Here is a 17,863-nt window from a genome sequence, read left to right as displayed (position 1 = left end):
CCGGCCCCATATACCGAGGGTGGTGGGTTTGAACCCGGCCCCGGCCAAACTGCAACAAAAAAAATAGCCAGGTGTTGTGGCAGGAGCCTGTAGTCCCAGCTGCTCGGGAGGCTGAGGCAAGAGAATCGCCTAAGCCCAAGAGCTGGAGGTTGCTGTGAGCTGTGACGCCACAGCACTCTACTGAGGGCAATAAAGTGAGACTCTGTCTCAAAAAAAAAAAAATAGAAAAGAGAATTTAAGGCATATATTTGAGAAAACCCAGAATATTACTAAAAGAATATGAAAAAGACTAAAATTAGAACGACTTACCTTTATAGAGGTTCCAGAAGAGGAAAAGCTCACCCCTGCTAGCAGTTGTACTGCCAACATGCCCAAATAAATTGACACTTGGATCCCAGAACACTCGGTCAAAACATAACACCACCTACCAGAAGAAAGGAGCACATGAGCTGGTGACAGGGGTCAGGGAGTGTGGCCTTAAGCATGGCTGTACATAAACTTCTTCCAAGTTTATTAAAGTCTCTCTCTCTCTCCTTTTTTTTTTTTTTTTTGGAGACAGGCTTACTCTGTTGTCCAGGCTAGAGTGTCATGGGATCATGACACTGATCCTCCTGCCTCAGCCTTTCAAGTAGCTGTGACTATAGGCACCACCACAATCCTAGCTAATTTTTCTATTTTTAGTAAAGATGGGGTCTCACTCCTGTGCAGGCTGGTCTGAATCTCTGTTTGAGTTCAAGTGATCCTCCCATCTCGGCCTCCCACAGTGCTAGGACGACAGATGTGAGTGACCACACCTAGCCTTGAAGTCTCTTCTAAATCTACTTTTAAGCTCAGAAATCCTCATTATAAATGTATACTTAGGATGACACTTACGACACTCTTTTTGTAGGCTTGGATTTACAAAATGATCCCAAGACTAAATCTGTATAGATAGATGACATGTAATATAATTAAGCACTGAAGGGAATGAATCGACAGCCTCAGCCCTGATACCAGCTGAGAGCATAGCCAAAATGTACAAAAGTATGAAACTCCCTCCTCACTGAGGACAATAAGGCTGATGATGTTTGTACATCCAGTATGTAAAGAAGGTACCTAGACCAAGTTACCTTGTTAAGGTTGCCAAATCCCATCCTTTGGACTGCAGATGTTTTCCACTCGGGAAGAGGGGGCACAAATTGAACAGCTGGTGGCTGCTGCTTCAACACTCCCAGGGGAAGGGTACAAAGAACTGCATCGCATTTATAAATAAAGGTTTGGCTTGTGGAGCGGGTATTCACAGCTATAACTTCACACCCTATAGAGGTTGGTGGGAAAAGACTTTATTTGTAATGATCACAGTACTGATAAGGGCAATGAACTTCTAGAGCACAACAAGATCTGTATCTCCCACTTAATTCTAACCATGCGTCTGTATTATCTATTTTGTTATCTTCATGTGTCACTTTAGAAAACTGAGGTAGAGGTGAAGTAACTCACCTAAGGGTTTAATGACTTAAACCCTCATTGCCAATTTCAGAGTCCTTGACTGTCACCTCCACACTACCCTCTTGATACGGTGATCTGATCTTTTGGACTAACGAAAGGACTTTACCATTTACCAAAAGTAAGGGTAAAATGTCCATCCAATATAAGCAATGCCTTTCCACTGCTCACTAAGATTAGCTGCTCACTAAGAAGCAAGAGATGAATAATACCAGAAGACTCTGACCCAGATCTAGGCGACGCAGCCTAACACTGTGGCCATGCTATTTTTGAGGACACACTGTGATACTGAGCTTGCCAGAATATGAATGAGCTCAAGACTGACCTCAGAAAGGACACTAAAATTAACATCATTTTTCCTGTTTAATGACTGCCTATTTATATCATTTTAAAAAATACATATAAATAGCTCAAATAAGTATGAGAATTCAGTATATGCTCATTTTCTGTGGCTGTAGAACTAGGGAAAATCATAACAGCTACTGTTATTGTTCTCTGACTGCAAAAGACTGAAAAGGCTAAAGATCTTCTGAACACTGTCAGGGAGAAGCTGCCTCTGATAGAAAAATTAAATGGAAACTATTTCAGTGGCTGCTGGTAATCTCAGCAACTTTAGGAAAGGGACCACAAAGGGTCCCTTTGGACCACAAAGGGACCACACCCATTTCTCATGCCTAGGCACATACAGGGCCCTCGGAGGGGCGGGGTGACTAGTTATCCTAAGGAGTACAACATGCACCAGTTCTCTGCACACCACATTAAATGTACTCTGAAACTAACAATAATAATGTGCGTTGAGTCTATCCCCACAGGAATCACAGAGCAAGTCCATCTTTGAAGTGATTTCTTTGCAGGACTGCTTCAGAACTAAGACCTAGCCTAAACAAATTAGTCTACCAGAATAGGAAAAGCCAAAATAGATCCAAAGACCAAGATGCAGACAGTGAAATATAAGGGTTAGGGCCCAGTGGAGCCCAGGAACAAAAATCCTGGTATTTATAAATACACAGCAAAATTAGGTTCAAACTCACCAGCGCACCAAAATCTGAAACATTTTGAACACTGACATGACACCGAGAAGAAACGCTCACTGAAACAGCATTTCAGAATTCAGATTTCTGGATTAGGAATACTCAACTGGTAACACCAAACCAGTTCATGCGCTAATTGCAAACTCTTAAAACCTGCCTTAATTTTCTGGTTTATAAAATGAGGGGTTAGAACCACTAACAATTCTATAGGCTCATCATCTGTAAATGTAAATTTTTATCTAAGAATCACAAGGTATAAAACATTCTACCAGGAAATGTACCTATTTTTCTTGCTGCAGGTCCTATCACAAAAAGTCAGTCCTGTTTTAGAAGTAGAACACTAGCTGCAAAGCAGTGACGTACCTGAAGCCGTGTAGCGCACTTGCCGCACTGCTGTATTTAGCTTAATGTCTAGGCCTTCTGCTAAAGCCACAGGCACACATGAGTAGCCATTCCTTACTGTCAGGTGGCTGCCAGTAAACTCAAAGTCATCATCCTAAAGAAAAGAGAAAAGGACATTTCCAACAGTTTTATTTTAATCTAGTCTATACCTTCCGTACCAAGTCCTATATGACGGTGCTGAAAATTGCAAGCTTTAGCAGGCAATATTGTAAGGCAGAAATTAAAGAAGACTCAGTATTCAGCTACAGCTGCCAAAAGTAACTGAAAGAAAAAAGCACCAAAATGCCCCTAATCTTTGGCCAGTGAAATCAGGAAAGTTTCATTTTTCCCTACTGTCACAGACTCATACCACCAAGTCCAGACCATCCTTAGGGAGGGGCGGGCAGGGAAGGCAGGTGGCAGAGGAAAGCAATGATTCGAGCTTTTGCATGTATTACAGATTTGTAGGATAACAGATTCATTTCCCAATTACGTTTTATTTTTACCCAAGAGCAAGTTTTTATTCCTTAAATTTACAATAGCCAATTTAGTCCTTAAATTTACAGGTTTTAAAGTTGAGGAAGACTACCAAAAGGAAAAGTCATTCAAACTACATGAAGACAATGTAGGATTATAAAGAGTGGCCCTAGCACTCTGGAAGGCTAAGGTGGATGGATTGCCTGAGCTCACGGTTTCAAAACCAGCTTAAGCGAGAGTGAGACCCTGTCTCTAAAAATAGCCGGGTGTTGTGGCGGGCGCCTGCAGTCCCAGCTACTTGGGAGGCTGAGGCAAGAGAATCACTTAAGCCCAAGAATTTGAGGTTGCCGTGAGCTGTGACTCCATGGCACTCTACCAAGGGCAACAAAAGTGAGACTCTGTCTCAAAAAATAACAATAAGAATAAAAATAAAAGTGGACCAAGATAATCCATATAGTAAGGAAGTCAAGAATTGGCCTGGAAGTTAAGAATCCACAAAATGATTTTATTTATTTGAATTTACTGAAAATTATTCTCTATAGAGAAACTTATAAATTTTTAATTTCATGAAATTCCTGCAGATAACATACCATAATCCTTTAGGAATTAAATATTGAATTGGCAGCAAAACTCTTACTACCTCATGACTGACTCATCTGCTCCCCATAAACATTAGTTGAAATCACATTCAAAATATAATAACATCATACATGTTGATACTTCAAGTAATAAATAAATGACTAAAAGAACTTTAGCATTTACATGAAAAACCGTTAATAGAATTGGTAATTCTGTACAATTTTAAGAAATCCAAATGATTTTTTCAGGAAAATATGTAATGAAAACTAAAACTGTAGGAAAAAATCTAATGTTTACTTCCATGCAATCTTAAGTCTGGCCAGAGTCTCAGATTTAGAGACTGGTCTATTTAATATCTGGGAAGCCTTGTGATTTCTCATCAATTCAAGACCAAGTCATGCTTAAATTCAACAAAAGACAGATAAGCCCTGTCCACTGAGATCTATTAAACATCACCGAAATAAATTAAAGAAAATCTAAATGGAGAATATACTACATTTCAGGATTATAAGACTCAATATCGTTAAGATGGCAATTCATCCTAAATTGATCTAGAGATTCAACGCACTTCTAATCAAAATCCCAGGATTTTTTTGTAGAAACTGATAAACTGATTCTGGGTGACACCTGCGGCTCAGTGAGTAGGGTGCTGGCCCCATATACCGAGGGGTTTGAACCCAGCCAGGCCAAACTGCAACAACCAACAACAACAAAAAATAGCCAGGCATTGTGGCGGGCACCTGTAGTCCCAGCTATTCGGGAGGCTGAGGCAAGAGAATCACCTAAGCCCAAGAGCTGGAGGTTGCTGTGAGCTGTGATGTCATAATACTCTACTGATGGCGACAAAGTGAGACTCTGTCTCTAAAAAAAAAAAAAAAAGAAAGAAATTGATAAACTGATTCTAAAATTTTTATGGAAAAACAGACAACTTATAATAGACAAAACAATGTCAAAAAAGAACAAAGTTGGAGAACTTTTATACTACTTAATTTCAAGACATACTATAAAGCAGTAGTAATCAAGACAGTATGATGGACAGACAAATGAACAGAAAGGGGCAACCACAAAACATGCACACTTACAAGGCCAACAGAGTTTCAACACAAGTGCCAAGACAAATGAAGAAAAAGATGGTGAGATGGTGCTACAATAATTATATAACCACAATGAAAAATGTGAACCCTTCCCTCAGCTCTCAACTATACACAAAAATTAACTCAAAATGGATTATATACCTAAAAATAACAGCTAAACCCGTAAAACTTCTAGAAGAAAATACAGGAAAAAAATCCTTGTGACCTCAAGTGAAACAAATTACTCAGGATATACACAAAATGCACAAAGCCTAAAAGAAAAAGTTTATAAACAGGACTTTATCAAAATTAAAAACTTTGTTCTTTGAGAGCTATCGTACAGAAAATAAAAAGACAAGCCACAGACTAGAAGAAATTGTTTGCAAAAACGTAAATCTGACAAAGGACTTCTGTGCAGAATTTAAAGAAAATAATAAGCTCTTATAACTCAACACGAAGATAGACAACCAGGCTTTTTAAATGGGCAAAGACCTGAACAGACATTTCACCAAAGATGACGTATCAATGGCACATAAGCACATGAAGAGACCCTCTGCTGTCATTAGTCATCAAGCAAATACAAATGCTCTATCCATTAGAATGGCTACATTTTAAAATGTTACCAAGTGTTGGTGAGGACTTGGAGTATATGTAACTTTCACACACTGCTGGTGGGAAGTGACAATTTGGAAAATAGTTTGGAAATCTACTTTCTGTAATACTCGGCAATTCTACTACAGGGTATTTACCCAAGAGAAAGATATAAACGTTCATAAGCAGTTTTATTAACAAATAAAGGAAACAACCCAAATGTGTTATCAATGCACCTGTGAAAGGATGGATAAACAATCTGTGGTACAGCCATACAATGGAATTTATTAGTAAATAATAAAAAAGGAATTATTGATAAATTAAACAACAAAGATGAATTTCAAAAACTTCATGCACACCTCAAGAACATAATGCTTAGAGAAATAAGTCATATACACAACAGGTTATGTACTGTATGATGTGATTTATATGAAATTGTAGAATAGGTAAACTTATAGTGACAGAAAGTACATCGGTGGTTGTTCAGGGTCAGGAGCCAGAGAATGAGTAATTAACTGAAGCAGGGGCATGAAAGCACTTTTCAGGATGATTGAAGTATGTTCTAGATCTTGATTGTGGTGGTGGCTCATGACTTAGTCTGGCAAATCATCAAACTGTTAATTTAAAAGGGGTGAATTTCACTCCATGCTACCTAAATGATATCTCTTACTAAAGCTGATTAAAAACATACACAAAATTAACATTTTCTCTTACAAGCCATTTCAAAGACACATGCAGCAAAAATGATAAAAGAAATTCACCTGATCCCAGTGTTTAAGGGAGAGAGTAGAGAGAGGTGTGGCATTAGCAAATTCAAGATTTGCAAAATGCCAATCAAGTATTTGTCTGTCTCTTGATGAGAGATATACGTCACTGCAAAAGAAGAACAAGGGAACAGAGAATTATTAGAAGATGTACCTATTAATACTATTTTCAGTGAATTAACATGAGTAATCTCAATAACTATGTTGGATCCTAAGCTGGAACTGTTCCTTATGTGAAGAAATTGTAAGTCAAAAAGGCTTGGTGCCTATGGCTCAAGCAGCTAAGGCACCAGCCACATATACCTGAGCTGGTGGGTTCAAATCCAGCCCAGGCTGCCAAACAATGACGGCTGCAACCAAAAAAAAAAAAAAAAAAAAATAGTCGGGCATTGTGGCAGGTGCCTGTAATTCTAGCTACTTGGGAGGCAAAGGCAAGAGAATCGCTTGGGCCCAGGAGTTGGAGGTTGCTGTGAGCTGTGATGCTACAGCACTCTACAAAGGGCAATAGCTTGAGGCTCTGTCTCCAAAAAAAAAAAAAGAAAGAAAAAAAAAAGAGAGAGAGACTTCTTCATACTAAGTCACCTTGCATCATAAAAGCTTGGTAGCTGTAAAAAATAACAATTTTATATCTACGGCGCAGATTTTTAAAGAAAGGATGTGGAACATCTCTAACTGCAAAACAAAGGAGAGGTAGAGAGATTGGAAGTATATCAAACAAGTGATCAGCATTCACTATCAAATGGAAATAAAGTATAAAGCCTTCCTAGTCCCCAGAATTATGGAAATTTAAAGCAACAGCACCTTCTACCTCACTCAAGAAAGAAGACAATTTCTGTCTACTATGTCCTCATTCAAATACTGGATCTTATAGAGAAAGGCTATTCTCTTCAAAAACAATCTGTTTAGGTACCTGGGACCCTCTCACACATTAAAATAGCAAAGAAGGTTTCTAAATATACTATTTACAAGTGGTCATATATTCAGATATTTTCCATTCATTAAATAATTTAAAATTCACTGGATAAAAATAAAAGCCCACTGTGTAACTTATAACTTTCCTCCTAAATCTAACACAGAAAGAACATTTATGTGTTTTCCTTACCTTGGGGGATTGGCTTCCAATTCTTGAAGTTTTTCTTCTAGCTTTCCTTGTGTTTCAGCTAATTCATCATATTCCTGATAAAATTAAGTGAATGTGATCAATCCAGAAGCATCAGGTATCTACCTAGTTTCTTTACACCACAAGTTACAAGGTCTGGATCATATTTCCTACTCAGATCATATATAGGAAGTGTGGCTCAATTTAAGGCTGGGGTCAGAATTCAGGGATTTTTTTCTTGGAAAAAAATTACAATGGTGGGCCTAGAATAAGATTGGGATAGTGGGGGGAAGGAGAATATGCAGGAGAAAATAAAGGAAACACATTAATGGGCTACAAATTTAGGATAAAAAATAATAGCAACTATCATTTCCCTCCTATTTACTACGTGTCGCTAGCACTGAGATAAGCACTTAGAAGACTAAAGTGAGATTTAAGCAAGCTTAAAATGATGAAACTCTGTGAGAAAAGCACATCGGAAACCAAACCAACCCATTAAGTTCCTATGGGCCCTTGTGTACCAAACCCTATTTTCATACTATACGCACTTGTGATTGGCTAGTGGCTCTTTCTTTTCCAAATTCCCCAGATCTGTACTATTTCTTAGGATTCCAAGTCAAACCAGTTAGGCATGTGGGTATATCGTACCTTGCAAAGGGCAGTCAGATCCCTGTGTTTGCTTTTCACTAAGAACTCAGCAGTAATATCTCGAGGCGGCTTTACTTCAGATGCTTCTTTGTACTGCTGATGGAGTTCTTTAATTTTCTCTTTCAAATTTACCATCTTAGAGGGAAAAGAACAAATTTACCATTTCAGATAGCAAGGTAATTTCATCATCAAATCACATGTACTCTTGGGTTTGGCTCCTCCCTCAAACTGTTATCACACCAAAATGGGGGTGCAATACATTGTATTTGCAATTCTTAAATACCTATTCTAATGTACATCATGCCATTTGGGAAATAGGAAAAAAATCCTGCAGGGCTTAACACAGAAGTCTCACAACACCATTGGATAAATAAGACTGCCTCTATTTTCCAAAATTAAGAAGGGCAAGGAATATCCATTAAAAAAAAAAACAGGCTCAGCGCCTGTGCTCAGTGGTTAGGGCACTAGCCTCATACACGGGGGCTAGCAGGTTCGAACCCAGCCCGGGAATGCTAAACAACAACGACAACAACAACAACAATAACAACAAAACATAGCCAGGCGTTGTGGCGGGCGCCTGTAGTCCCAGCTGCTTGGGAGGCTGAGGCAGAAGAATCATTTAAGCCCAAGAGTTGGAGGTTGCTGTGAGCTGTGATGCCACAGCACTCTACCGAGGGTGACATAGTGAGACTCTGTCTCAAAAAAAAAAAGAGAGAAAACAAAAAAAAACAAACAAAAAGCAAACAGAATAACCACCTTCCCCGGTATTAAAATAAATTTAATTTCTACCAAAAACAAAGAACCACCAATTAAACTTATTTTGGAAAACAAATTATTATGATTTGTTTTTTAAGTATGTAATAAAAAACCCACACAAAGAACCTTAAGGAACCATTTCTAGTGTTATTTTTTTCAGGTTTCTGATGCTATTACACAAAAACTAGGGTGACAGGTAAAGGCCCCAAGCTATCCTGCCAGTTGGGAGTCTTCAAGCCGCTCTTCCCACTCCATCTCTACTACAGTGCGTGGAGAGGGGGAGCTGGAGACCTCTTTGTCTCACAGGATGAAGAGCTGAGACACAGTGAGAGTGATGGGACAGCCTAGTCACAAGGCACACACACGCAGAGTGTGTACTATAGTCCCTTGCCCACTCCCCTCGCCCTGGCTCTTTGCTCCCTCAGCTAGTATTGTGTTTGCAGTTGGCAAGATGAGGAGAAACAAATAGCTGACTTAATGCTCTGGAGCTGGGGCTGTGGAAGGTGGTGGAAGAGTCCTCAACAGACATGCCGGGGAATGGAGGTAGAGGACGTGGCACTTTTGGAGAAATAACAATGGCAATGAACTGGCTGCTGGTTTGCTGGTCTATATTAGTGAGAACTTGGTTCTAGTATGGCTATTTCCTGCTAATCCTAGAATCAGTCAGCCAAGGGCACTGGGACAGCTTTGGGATGGCTAACGGGAACCTGCGTGCAGAGGAAAAGTCTATTTTCCCTGGCAACCATATGTATCAATAGTGCTATCCTGAAAGACAGACAGAGAAAACAGTGCCTTTCGCTAGTCATTCTTTTGTTTTCTTTTTTTCTTGGAGACAGAGTCTCACTATGTTGCTCTCGGTAGAGTGCGGTGAAATCACAGCTCACAGCAACCCAAACTCTTGGGTTTAAGTGATTCTCTTGCCTCAGCCTCCCAAATAGCTGGGACTACAGGTACCTGCCACAACACCAGCTATTTTTTTGTTGTTGTTGCAGTTGTCATTTTTATTCAGTAGGCCCGGGCTGGGTTCGAACCTACCTGCCTTGGTGTATGTAGCTGGCGCCCTAACTGCTGAGCTATGGGTGCCAAGCTACTAGTCATTATTTTCTTATGACTGAATCCCAGCTATGCAGACCTTCCCTTCCGTGCAGAAAAGAAACCCAGAAATGCTTTTTAAATTTCTAAATTAAAAGATTTTTCCCCGGGCGGCGCCTGTGGCTCAGTCGGTAAGGCGCCGGCCCCATATACCGAGGGTGGCGGGTTCAAACCCGGCCCCAGCTGAACTGAAACCAAAAAATAGCTGGGTGTTGTGGCGGGCGCCTGTAGTCCCAGCTACTTGGGAGGCTGAGGCAAGAGAACCACTTAAGCCCAGGAATTGGAGGTTGCTGTGAGCTGTGTGATGCCATGGCACTCTACCGAGGGCCATAAAGTGAGACTCTGTCTCTAAAAAAAAAAAAAAAAAAGATTTTTCCCCAGGCCAGGCATGGTGGTTCACACCTGTAATCCCAGCAGTCTGGGAAGCTGAGGCTTGAACTCCTGAGTTGGGAGAACTGAGCAAAAGCAAGACCCAATCGCTAAAAACCAGCCAGGCGCTGTGGCGGGCACCTGTAGTCCCAGCTACTCAGGAGGCTGAGGCAAGAGGATAGCTTGAGCCCAAGAGTTTGAGGATGCTGTGAGCTATGCCACCACAGCACCCTACCAAGGGTGACAAAGTGAGACCCTTCTCAAAAAAAAAAAAAAAGAGTTTTCCCCTACTGAAACTTCAGCTATGAATATAGAATTTCACCTTATTAAGAAGTTCTTTCAATTCTTCCTGAGTTTTCACTATCTTCTTCCAGTGTTCAATCTGCTCATCTTTGACGTGCTTTTCTTGTAACCTAAGAGACACAATATATATAACCCAGCCATATAGTCAGCACTGCAGCAAGAGACAGGTGCCCATCTAGCACAACCAAGGGCATCAAGACTCACTGAAACTTCTGATATTTAAGAACAAGGAAATTGACTATTGGCAAATTATTTTCTAGGCTATGTTAAATACACACACCAATACCGTAACAGGCAATGAAATTCAGAATTGAGAGAGGCCTGAAAGATTTCGTAATTATTTTAAATGTTTTCACTTTTGTATATGAGGTTTTCCCATGAAAGTAAGTGGAAACTAGCTCATAAGACTTGTTGAAAAATTTAAAACATAAATAGCAAATCTTTACATGGAATTCACTGTATAATAAACAGTATCAAAGTACTTACTGAATGACAACTTCCAATGCCTGGCCAAGGGACACGGGCTTATTATTGAGGACATTGAAGTCTAGTTGATGACTAAGGTAAGATGTGGCTTCTAGCAACCGGTTAAACTCTTGCTCTACCATTTCATCTTTCTCTTTAGGAACCTGAAAATCCGAAGTATAGCAGAGTTGGTCCTTGTAAGACTAGAGAAAATCATCCATGAAAACACAAATGCTCTACAGTTTACAAAGGTCAAAATATGTAACTCAAAGGGGAAATCTTTGAGGACAATGGTTTGGATTTTCTTTTCTATGAAGTGGTCAAATCCATTTAAATGAGACATGAAATGTTTTGGCACTGATACTTCCCTCTTCTCCCATGTTTGCCCTCAGACCTGGCACTCCAGGTCTGTTAACAGCCACAAGATTTGCACTGGTGCTAACTGAAGTCACATGGAGCACAAGGGGCACTGAGCTGACATGCACTGAGCTGAGCTGGGCTGACATGCAAATGATATACTAGAAAAGTCCCAGAAAACAGAAACTATGTCAACACACCTGAGGACCTTCCAGAGTAAGGGTGGGATGGGAAGATAAGAAGCCCAAGGTATCTGGTTCCCCTCAAAGATGACAGAATTTCAGGTGGGAGTAGGGGCAAGAGAAGTGAAGTTCATGGCTAGTTAATAAGAACACACTAGAACCTTTATTCTTTTGCAGAGCAGTAATGTTTTACAGCACCATCAATGTCCAAAGCTCCTGGAGAGACTATGAGTAACTGAAGGACCAGAGGTCTGACTCTTTGCTGTGGTGGATGAAGGGAACACAGGACAAAGTAGGTCATCAAGCTACAAGCCCAGAATTCTGGGCCACGCTGTGTCCCTGCCTACAGATACCGTCACTTAGTGGACAAGCATCCCTCTGCTTGATTAAGCTTCCAAGTGAACTGTATCTGCAATCTCATCGCTGAATTCATTCACGGCAGCAGCATAAGGAGGAAAAGGCATGTCTCAGGCAAGCCTTTGCCATAAACTGGGCAACAAATGGGAAATGGGATTCAAAATTTAGAAGTTCACTTTACAGTCAACCTAAAATTGGTAACACAAAAACAAAACATTAAAGTAAGCTGTACTAATCATTGAGACTGAGGAGGTAAGTGATTACTGACAAAATCATCACAGTAAGACTCTACCTCTTACTTGAAACACCTTAATTTTTGCTTTTTCCAAGTAACAGATGATTTCCAAGCCTCTGCTCCTTCTCTGATCACACAATTAACTCTATGAGATAAGCTATTGTGTGTTAAAAAGAATCTAGCAAGCAGGGTAATCTACACCCCCCACCCCCCAAAAAAAAGAAGGGAAGAGGACTGCAACTCTTCTCTGGAACTGTAAACAGACACAACTGATTTAATCAAAATTGTATTTAAAGTATCAAATTCTGTGACTATATACAATGAAGCGATCAGGCTATCTTTATGAATTAGATAATCACCCTTAGCCTAAAGAAAATCTAAATCCCTAAGATTATTCTGGTTTGTATTGAGATATGAGTTAGAGAATGAGGCTTTGGAGACTTGGTGCTATTTATGTATCAAAGTGATACCTGAGACTTGATGGATCACAAACATCCAACCTAGCCATTCAATTCTACAGCCAAAAAAAAAGAGCTCTTGGTGACATCCTATTTTTTTTTATTACACAGCTATGAGAGCTAATGGAAGAGACTTTGTCAGGAATTTCACTTACTTTCTCATCAGTTACCCTTCCTCCCCAATATGATATGTGATGGTAATATATAGAGCATCTCAAACAATGCTAAAATTTTGCTCAGAAACTTGCTATTTCTAGTGCAATTCCTATAATGATGAGACAGAAGATGGTTCTAAAAGTCTAATTTGGGTGCTCCTTTCAGAAAGGAAACAATTACATTTCCACATGAAATTTAGGTAGTTAGGAGACCTTAACCCATCATAGATGCAACGTGCATGACTCCTCCTCCTGGAGAACAAAAGAGTGGCTTCTGAAATGCCTGGCAAGAAGATGCTGTAGCAGCAAGAGGGACACAATCACATACACCTCTATGATAGGGCAGAATGTGCCTATACTCAGGTGTGCAAGTGGCACAGATTAAAGCTCTTCCAGTGTCCAATGGATGGCTTGCTTCGGACAAGCTTTAATCTTTGCAGCTAGGGTGCCAGTCACATGGGGAAGTTCATACTGAAAAAGGACGCAGCACTCAGGCTCAGTAACTGGGATCCAGGGTGTGTGGTAGAGAAATATTTAAAGGGACACTGTCAAGGTTAGAGAAACCAAATTTGACCTTTTGTTTCTTCCCTCTGTTTGCTAAGCAGCCCACTTGATTCATTACACTTTCCCCTTTCATCCACCCATGCCCCCCACAAAAAACTGACATTTTACATGCGCTTTCAATGACTAAACTCAAATGGCACCAGCCCAACATATAGGCGCAACTCTACAACAAACCAGTGTGAATGTATGATGGAGAGGATCTTTGAAAGGAAAAGATTTAAGTTTCAAGCTTTTAATGGGTTATTTGAAACAGTGAGGAAAATGATTTGAAAAATTATGAAAAAATACCTTGACAGTGTCCTTTTAACCAGTGCAGCAGAGAGAGAAATAAACTGTAAATAACAGCCCAACAGCCACGTCAAGTTTAGTTTTGTACGATAGCAGTAAAATCAAGGCTTTAAACACACAGCATGACAGAAGCATTCTGTTAGCTCAGAAGCTACAACCACTAGAGAAATAAGGAACAGACTGTACAGAGACCGAAATGTGAGTCAAGGCACAGAAATGGCCAAAAGAAAGGCAGTTTAAAAAGGGTAGGGGGAAGGGAGGAAGGGAAGAGGTATCAGAAACCAGTGAGGAACAAAGCAAAACTCAAAACAGAAATGGAAAAACACAGAACAGCAACAACAACAACACAATCAAACAAAAACCGAAAGATTACTACCACATTTGACTGAGACCAGATGACAGGATTGTCCCTGGTTCACCACCCAACCCAAGAATCAGTTTTATGAGATTAACAGTCTGTAATCAGGCCCCATTCATTTTCTGCCTAGTTAAGCAATTACAGCAATGTTGCAAATGTAGCCAGGGATAGCTCTGAAATTTGGCTTTTTTCCCATTAACTTTAAAATTTCATTTTGAAATTAAAAGAATATTTAGAAAATACTAAACAAAATACTTGTCCATTAGGAAGTCAATACTGACTGCAAGAAAACCAAAATGTGTTTTTAATATATTTAAATCTTGAATTCTTTTCTAACAATAAGCTAGTTAGAAACGTCTATTTGACAAACTCAGACCATGCAAAGAACTCCAGCAAATGACTACCCTAGCACCCTCCCCAAAGTACCTGTGTATCAGGTCATTTCTTTTCCCTTAATGAAAACCCTTGGAGTCTATTAGTTCTACAAATAATTATGGAATAAGAATAACGTGACAAAATTGAAATTATTGGCAATCTAAAGTCAAGTCCCAATAATTTTAATTTTACCTGACCATTCTATTCGAGGTTCTTGCATCTTAAGAAAGGAATGCCAACAAATGATTACAAAGGGTTAAGCACCATGTTAAAAGGCAAGTGGATTTCTACATTATAACAGAGTAAGAATTTACAATATAAAACTAAGAAGCATTTTGGGAAAGGACCAATAATATAGAGCCTTTTATTTAAGAAGCAAATAAAAAGGGTATCACTTTTTGATTATGACTTTCCAAAACCATTTATTTCTCTATGAAAGGCTCCAGGTAAATAGTTATTTCAAGACTAAGAGTATTTGATCAATCTTACCATTCTAAATAGGTCTGCTTCAATCCTGATTGTTCTGGTTTTATATGTTATACCGAGCATCCCTGAATATGGCCAGGCAAGGGGCATCCTGTGAGTCTAATCCTTGCAGAATAATTTTAAGGAGCGCCAGACAACTTTCTGGACAAGGTCCCTACTACCACAAGAAGAAATCTAAAAGGAAGAAGGATAGCTCTCTTTAGGTGCTACCTCCAGTTGCATTCTACCATCTCAAGCTCTTTAAATCTTTAAAACATTGTGTATCTATTTTACTTCCAGCCTTCATAAGCTCTCTAGCAAGAAAGCAAAATGGAGTTGTACAGAAAGTTCTGAGATTTAGCAAGAAATCCTCAAGAAGAATCACATTTTGAAAAAAACTGTAATGGCTAATCTCCACCTCCCCCATCTCTTCCCACTGAGCACTTTGAGAATTATGATAAAACAAGATTAAGATTAGTTCCTTTGATAAAACCTGAAAGAAGAAATTTACATCTGTAGAGTCTTTTTTTTTTTTTGTGGTTTTTGGCCGGGGCTGGGTTTGAACCCGCCACCTCCGGCATATGGGACCAGCACCTTACTCCTTGAACCACAGGCGCCGCCCAACATCTGTAGAGTCTTTAATTCAGATTCTCTCAAACAGTCAAGAGAAATCACATATAGCTATTATTGCTAAAGAGAGAATAAGGACAAGTATATCCTTACCACAAATAAAATTCAGTGTGATTCTACAGACTGTTGTGCCCCTCCAACTCGTAAGGAATCTTTTAGGGGATATAAATAACTGACTTCCTCAAAGCAGCGAGGAAGGACCATAAAAGGAGAGCATGAGGTTTTCACACTTACTTTTTAAAAAAGCAGGGATTGACAATCATTTCAAAGGTTAGAGAAAAACTGTCATAAAGATACTGAAGATGTTTCTTCGAAGGAAGATGAAAACCCCAAAAGGTCAATAGTTACGTGAGAAGTGTAATAACTTAAGCACCACTGTATGTGCAAAGGAAAACTGGCTGAGTTATGACAGGGATGGAGCGTACCTATAATTCAGAGTCTCTGTAAGAGACTCGGCACCTCCTGCCTTTCAGGTGTTGTCCTCCTTCCTCCTAACAACTGAGCCATTCCCAAGAAGAACATCACGGTCTCAGTTCCCCCTTTGACTCTCATTTGCTAACAATATTCTCCCCTGTGCATGCCCCCTTTCCCACCCCCAAGGAGATCAGAGATCTTATAATGCGGAATGCTATAGCATTTCAGGAATTCAATTAGCATACCCAATTCAATACTCAAAAAAAAAAAAAAAAAAAGGAATCTAAAGCCCCCAAGTCACTAGCGGGGGTACAGGAGATGCAGAAAACATTCAAAGCCATTTCCCCTTTTCTCCACCAATCCACCATGTTTTCAGTCCCTTCACTGGTGACTCCTAAAATGTTCCTGAAATAAGAACTACCCTATTTCCCAATCGTCTCCATGTCCAGTTATAGCTGATAAAAGAACTCCATCAGCAGGCAGCTGCTATATTAGCTCTGGTTATTTCATAGCCTTCAGGTATAGGAGATCCTTTCTATTTATAGGGACATCCTTACCAATCCCATATTATTTTATATTTCTATACTGTATTCCTTAATATCCTTAATAGAGAAGCTCTTCTTGTTCTAGTCATCCAGAGCCACAAAATAAACTTCCCCCATCAAAAAAAAAACAAAAAAACATAGAAGCTCAACATTCTAGCTGCAAATATAGAATGAGAAAAGAACAGAGAGGTAAATAAACTCTTTCCGGGATCTTTGTGATTATGATTTGAACAACAACAACATAAAATAAAAATCACTTGCTGTGTGATTTTTTCCTACAGCAGCAAAATGGCTGGGTGTAGAGATGTGTCCTTAAGTCAATATTACAAGTGATATTTGTAACTCTAAGGAACTGCTGACCTTACACAGGATAGAATTGATTTCTATGTACTAACAACAGAACCACCACAAATCACTCTTTTGACAAGGTCCACAAACAGAGAAACACAACCCCATTTCATCAGACCGTCTACTAAACAAAAATCAATGGCTGAGTGAATTTCTACTCTAGGGGGGCATTGCTTGCTCCTGGGGTAAACTACTAAAGAAAGCTGACAAGGAGACTCAGCTACCTGTGATAGAGTCACACAGACAGAGAGGGGTGCATACACCCACTCCATCCCCATCTCTCCTCAACTGTTAGCCAGGGTAGCAGAACAAGTATGGGAATCTGAGCCCCAACAACAGGCAATGAATTCCAACTCTCAACTTACTGTATTAGATGCTTCTCCTGTAATAGGGGAATGAAACTACTGACCTACTTATTTCTTTAGATTTTTAATGCCATGAACCATATTTGCATTATAAGCATAAATTAATGGGGTTCTTTGTACTTGTCCTATGACCCCAAAGCTAATCTACAAGTGAGTAATTATCCATTCTTACTCTGCGCTTACTGGAGGCAGCTATATACAGAAACATTAACATAATTCTTACGTTTCATAAACTGTTATTAAGTATGAAATGCCCAATTTCCTTACGTACTAAGTTTGACAGTTGATAATGTCAACCTTTCACTTTGATACTTCCTGTTCTATTTTTATTGTGAAGGTACATCTCATTCTTTCAAATACATTTTTGGCATGTATCTTTCAAATTTATTTTTTACAGCAATTTTTTTGAAACCATGGATAAGTCAAAAATTTGTGTTATTTTCAAATACAAGTTTCATCATTAAACCAATACAGCATAGACAGCTGGAAATATCAACAGTGTTTGGGAAGGATGTGGCTAATGAACGCACAGTATTCAGACATCCCATTCTGGTAATTTTTTTTTTTTTTTTTTTAAGACACAGAGTCTCACTTTGTTGCCCTGAGTAGAGTGCCGTGGTGCCACAGCTCACAGCAACCTCCAGCTCTTGGGCT

The 17,863-nt window shown here is 39.5% G+C and overlaps 1 protein-coding gene across 7 annotated transcripts in view; it reads right to left on the bottom strand.

Annotated features, from left to right (window-relative positions):
* Nucleotides 1–17,863, bottom strand: part of KDM1A (lysine demethylase 1A) — a 132,346-nt gene that overhangs the window by 64,812 nt on the left and 49,671 nt on the right. For all 7 annotated transcript variants that reach the window (XM_053575513.1, XM_053575512.1, XM_053575514.1 and 4 more), the window contains 8 exons: nt 11,135–11,277; nt 10,668–10,758; nt 8,129–8,263; nt 7,484–7,557; nt 6,379–6,490; nt 2,880–3,012; nt 1,110–1,297; nt 310–424 (listed from right to left, as the gene is read on the bottom strand). In XM_053575513.1, the coding sequence (XP_053431488.1) occupies nt 310–424; nt 1,110–1,297; nt 2,880–3,012; nt 6,379–6,490; nt 7,484–7,557; nt 8,129–8,263; nt 10,668–10,758; nt 11,135–11,277 (991 nt within the window). The remainder of the gene's footprint in view (nt 1–309; nt 425–1,109; nt 1,298–2,879; nt 3,013–6,378; nt 6,491–7,483; nt 7,558–8,128; nt 8,264–10,667; nt 10,759–11,134; nt 11,278–17,863) is intronic.

Source organism: Nycticebus coucang, chromosome 22, assembly GCF_027406575.1.
Source record: "Nycticebus coucang isolate mNycCou1 chromosome 22, mNycCou1.pri, whole genome shotgun sequence".
NCBI classification, from domain to species: domain Eukaryota; kingdom Metazoa; phylum Chordata; class Mammalia; order Primates; family Lorisidae; genus Nycticebus; species Nycticebus coucang.
This window is presented reverse-complemented; position numbering and strand designations above follow the sequence as displayed.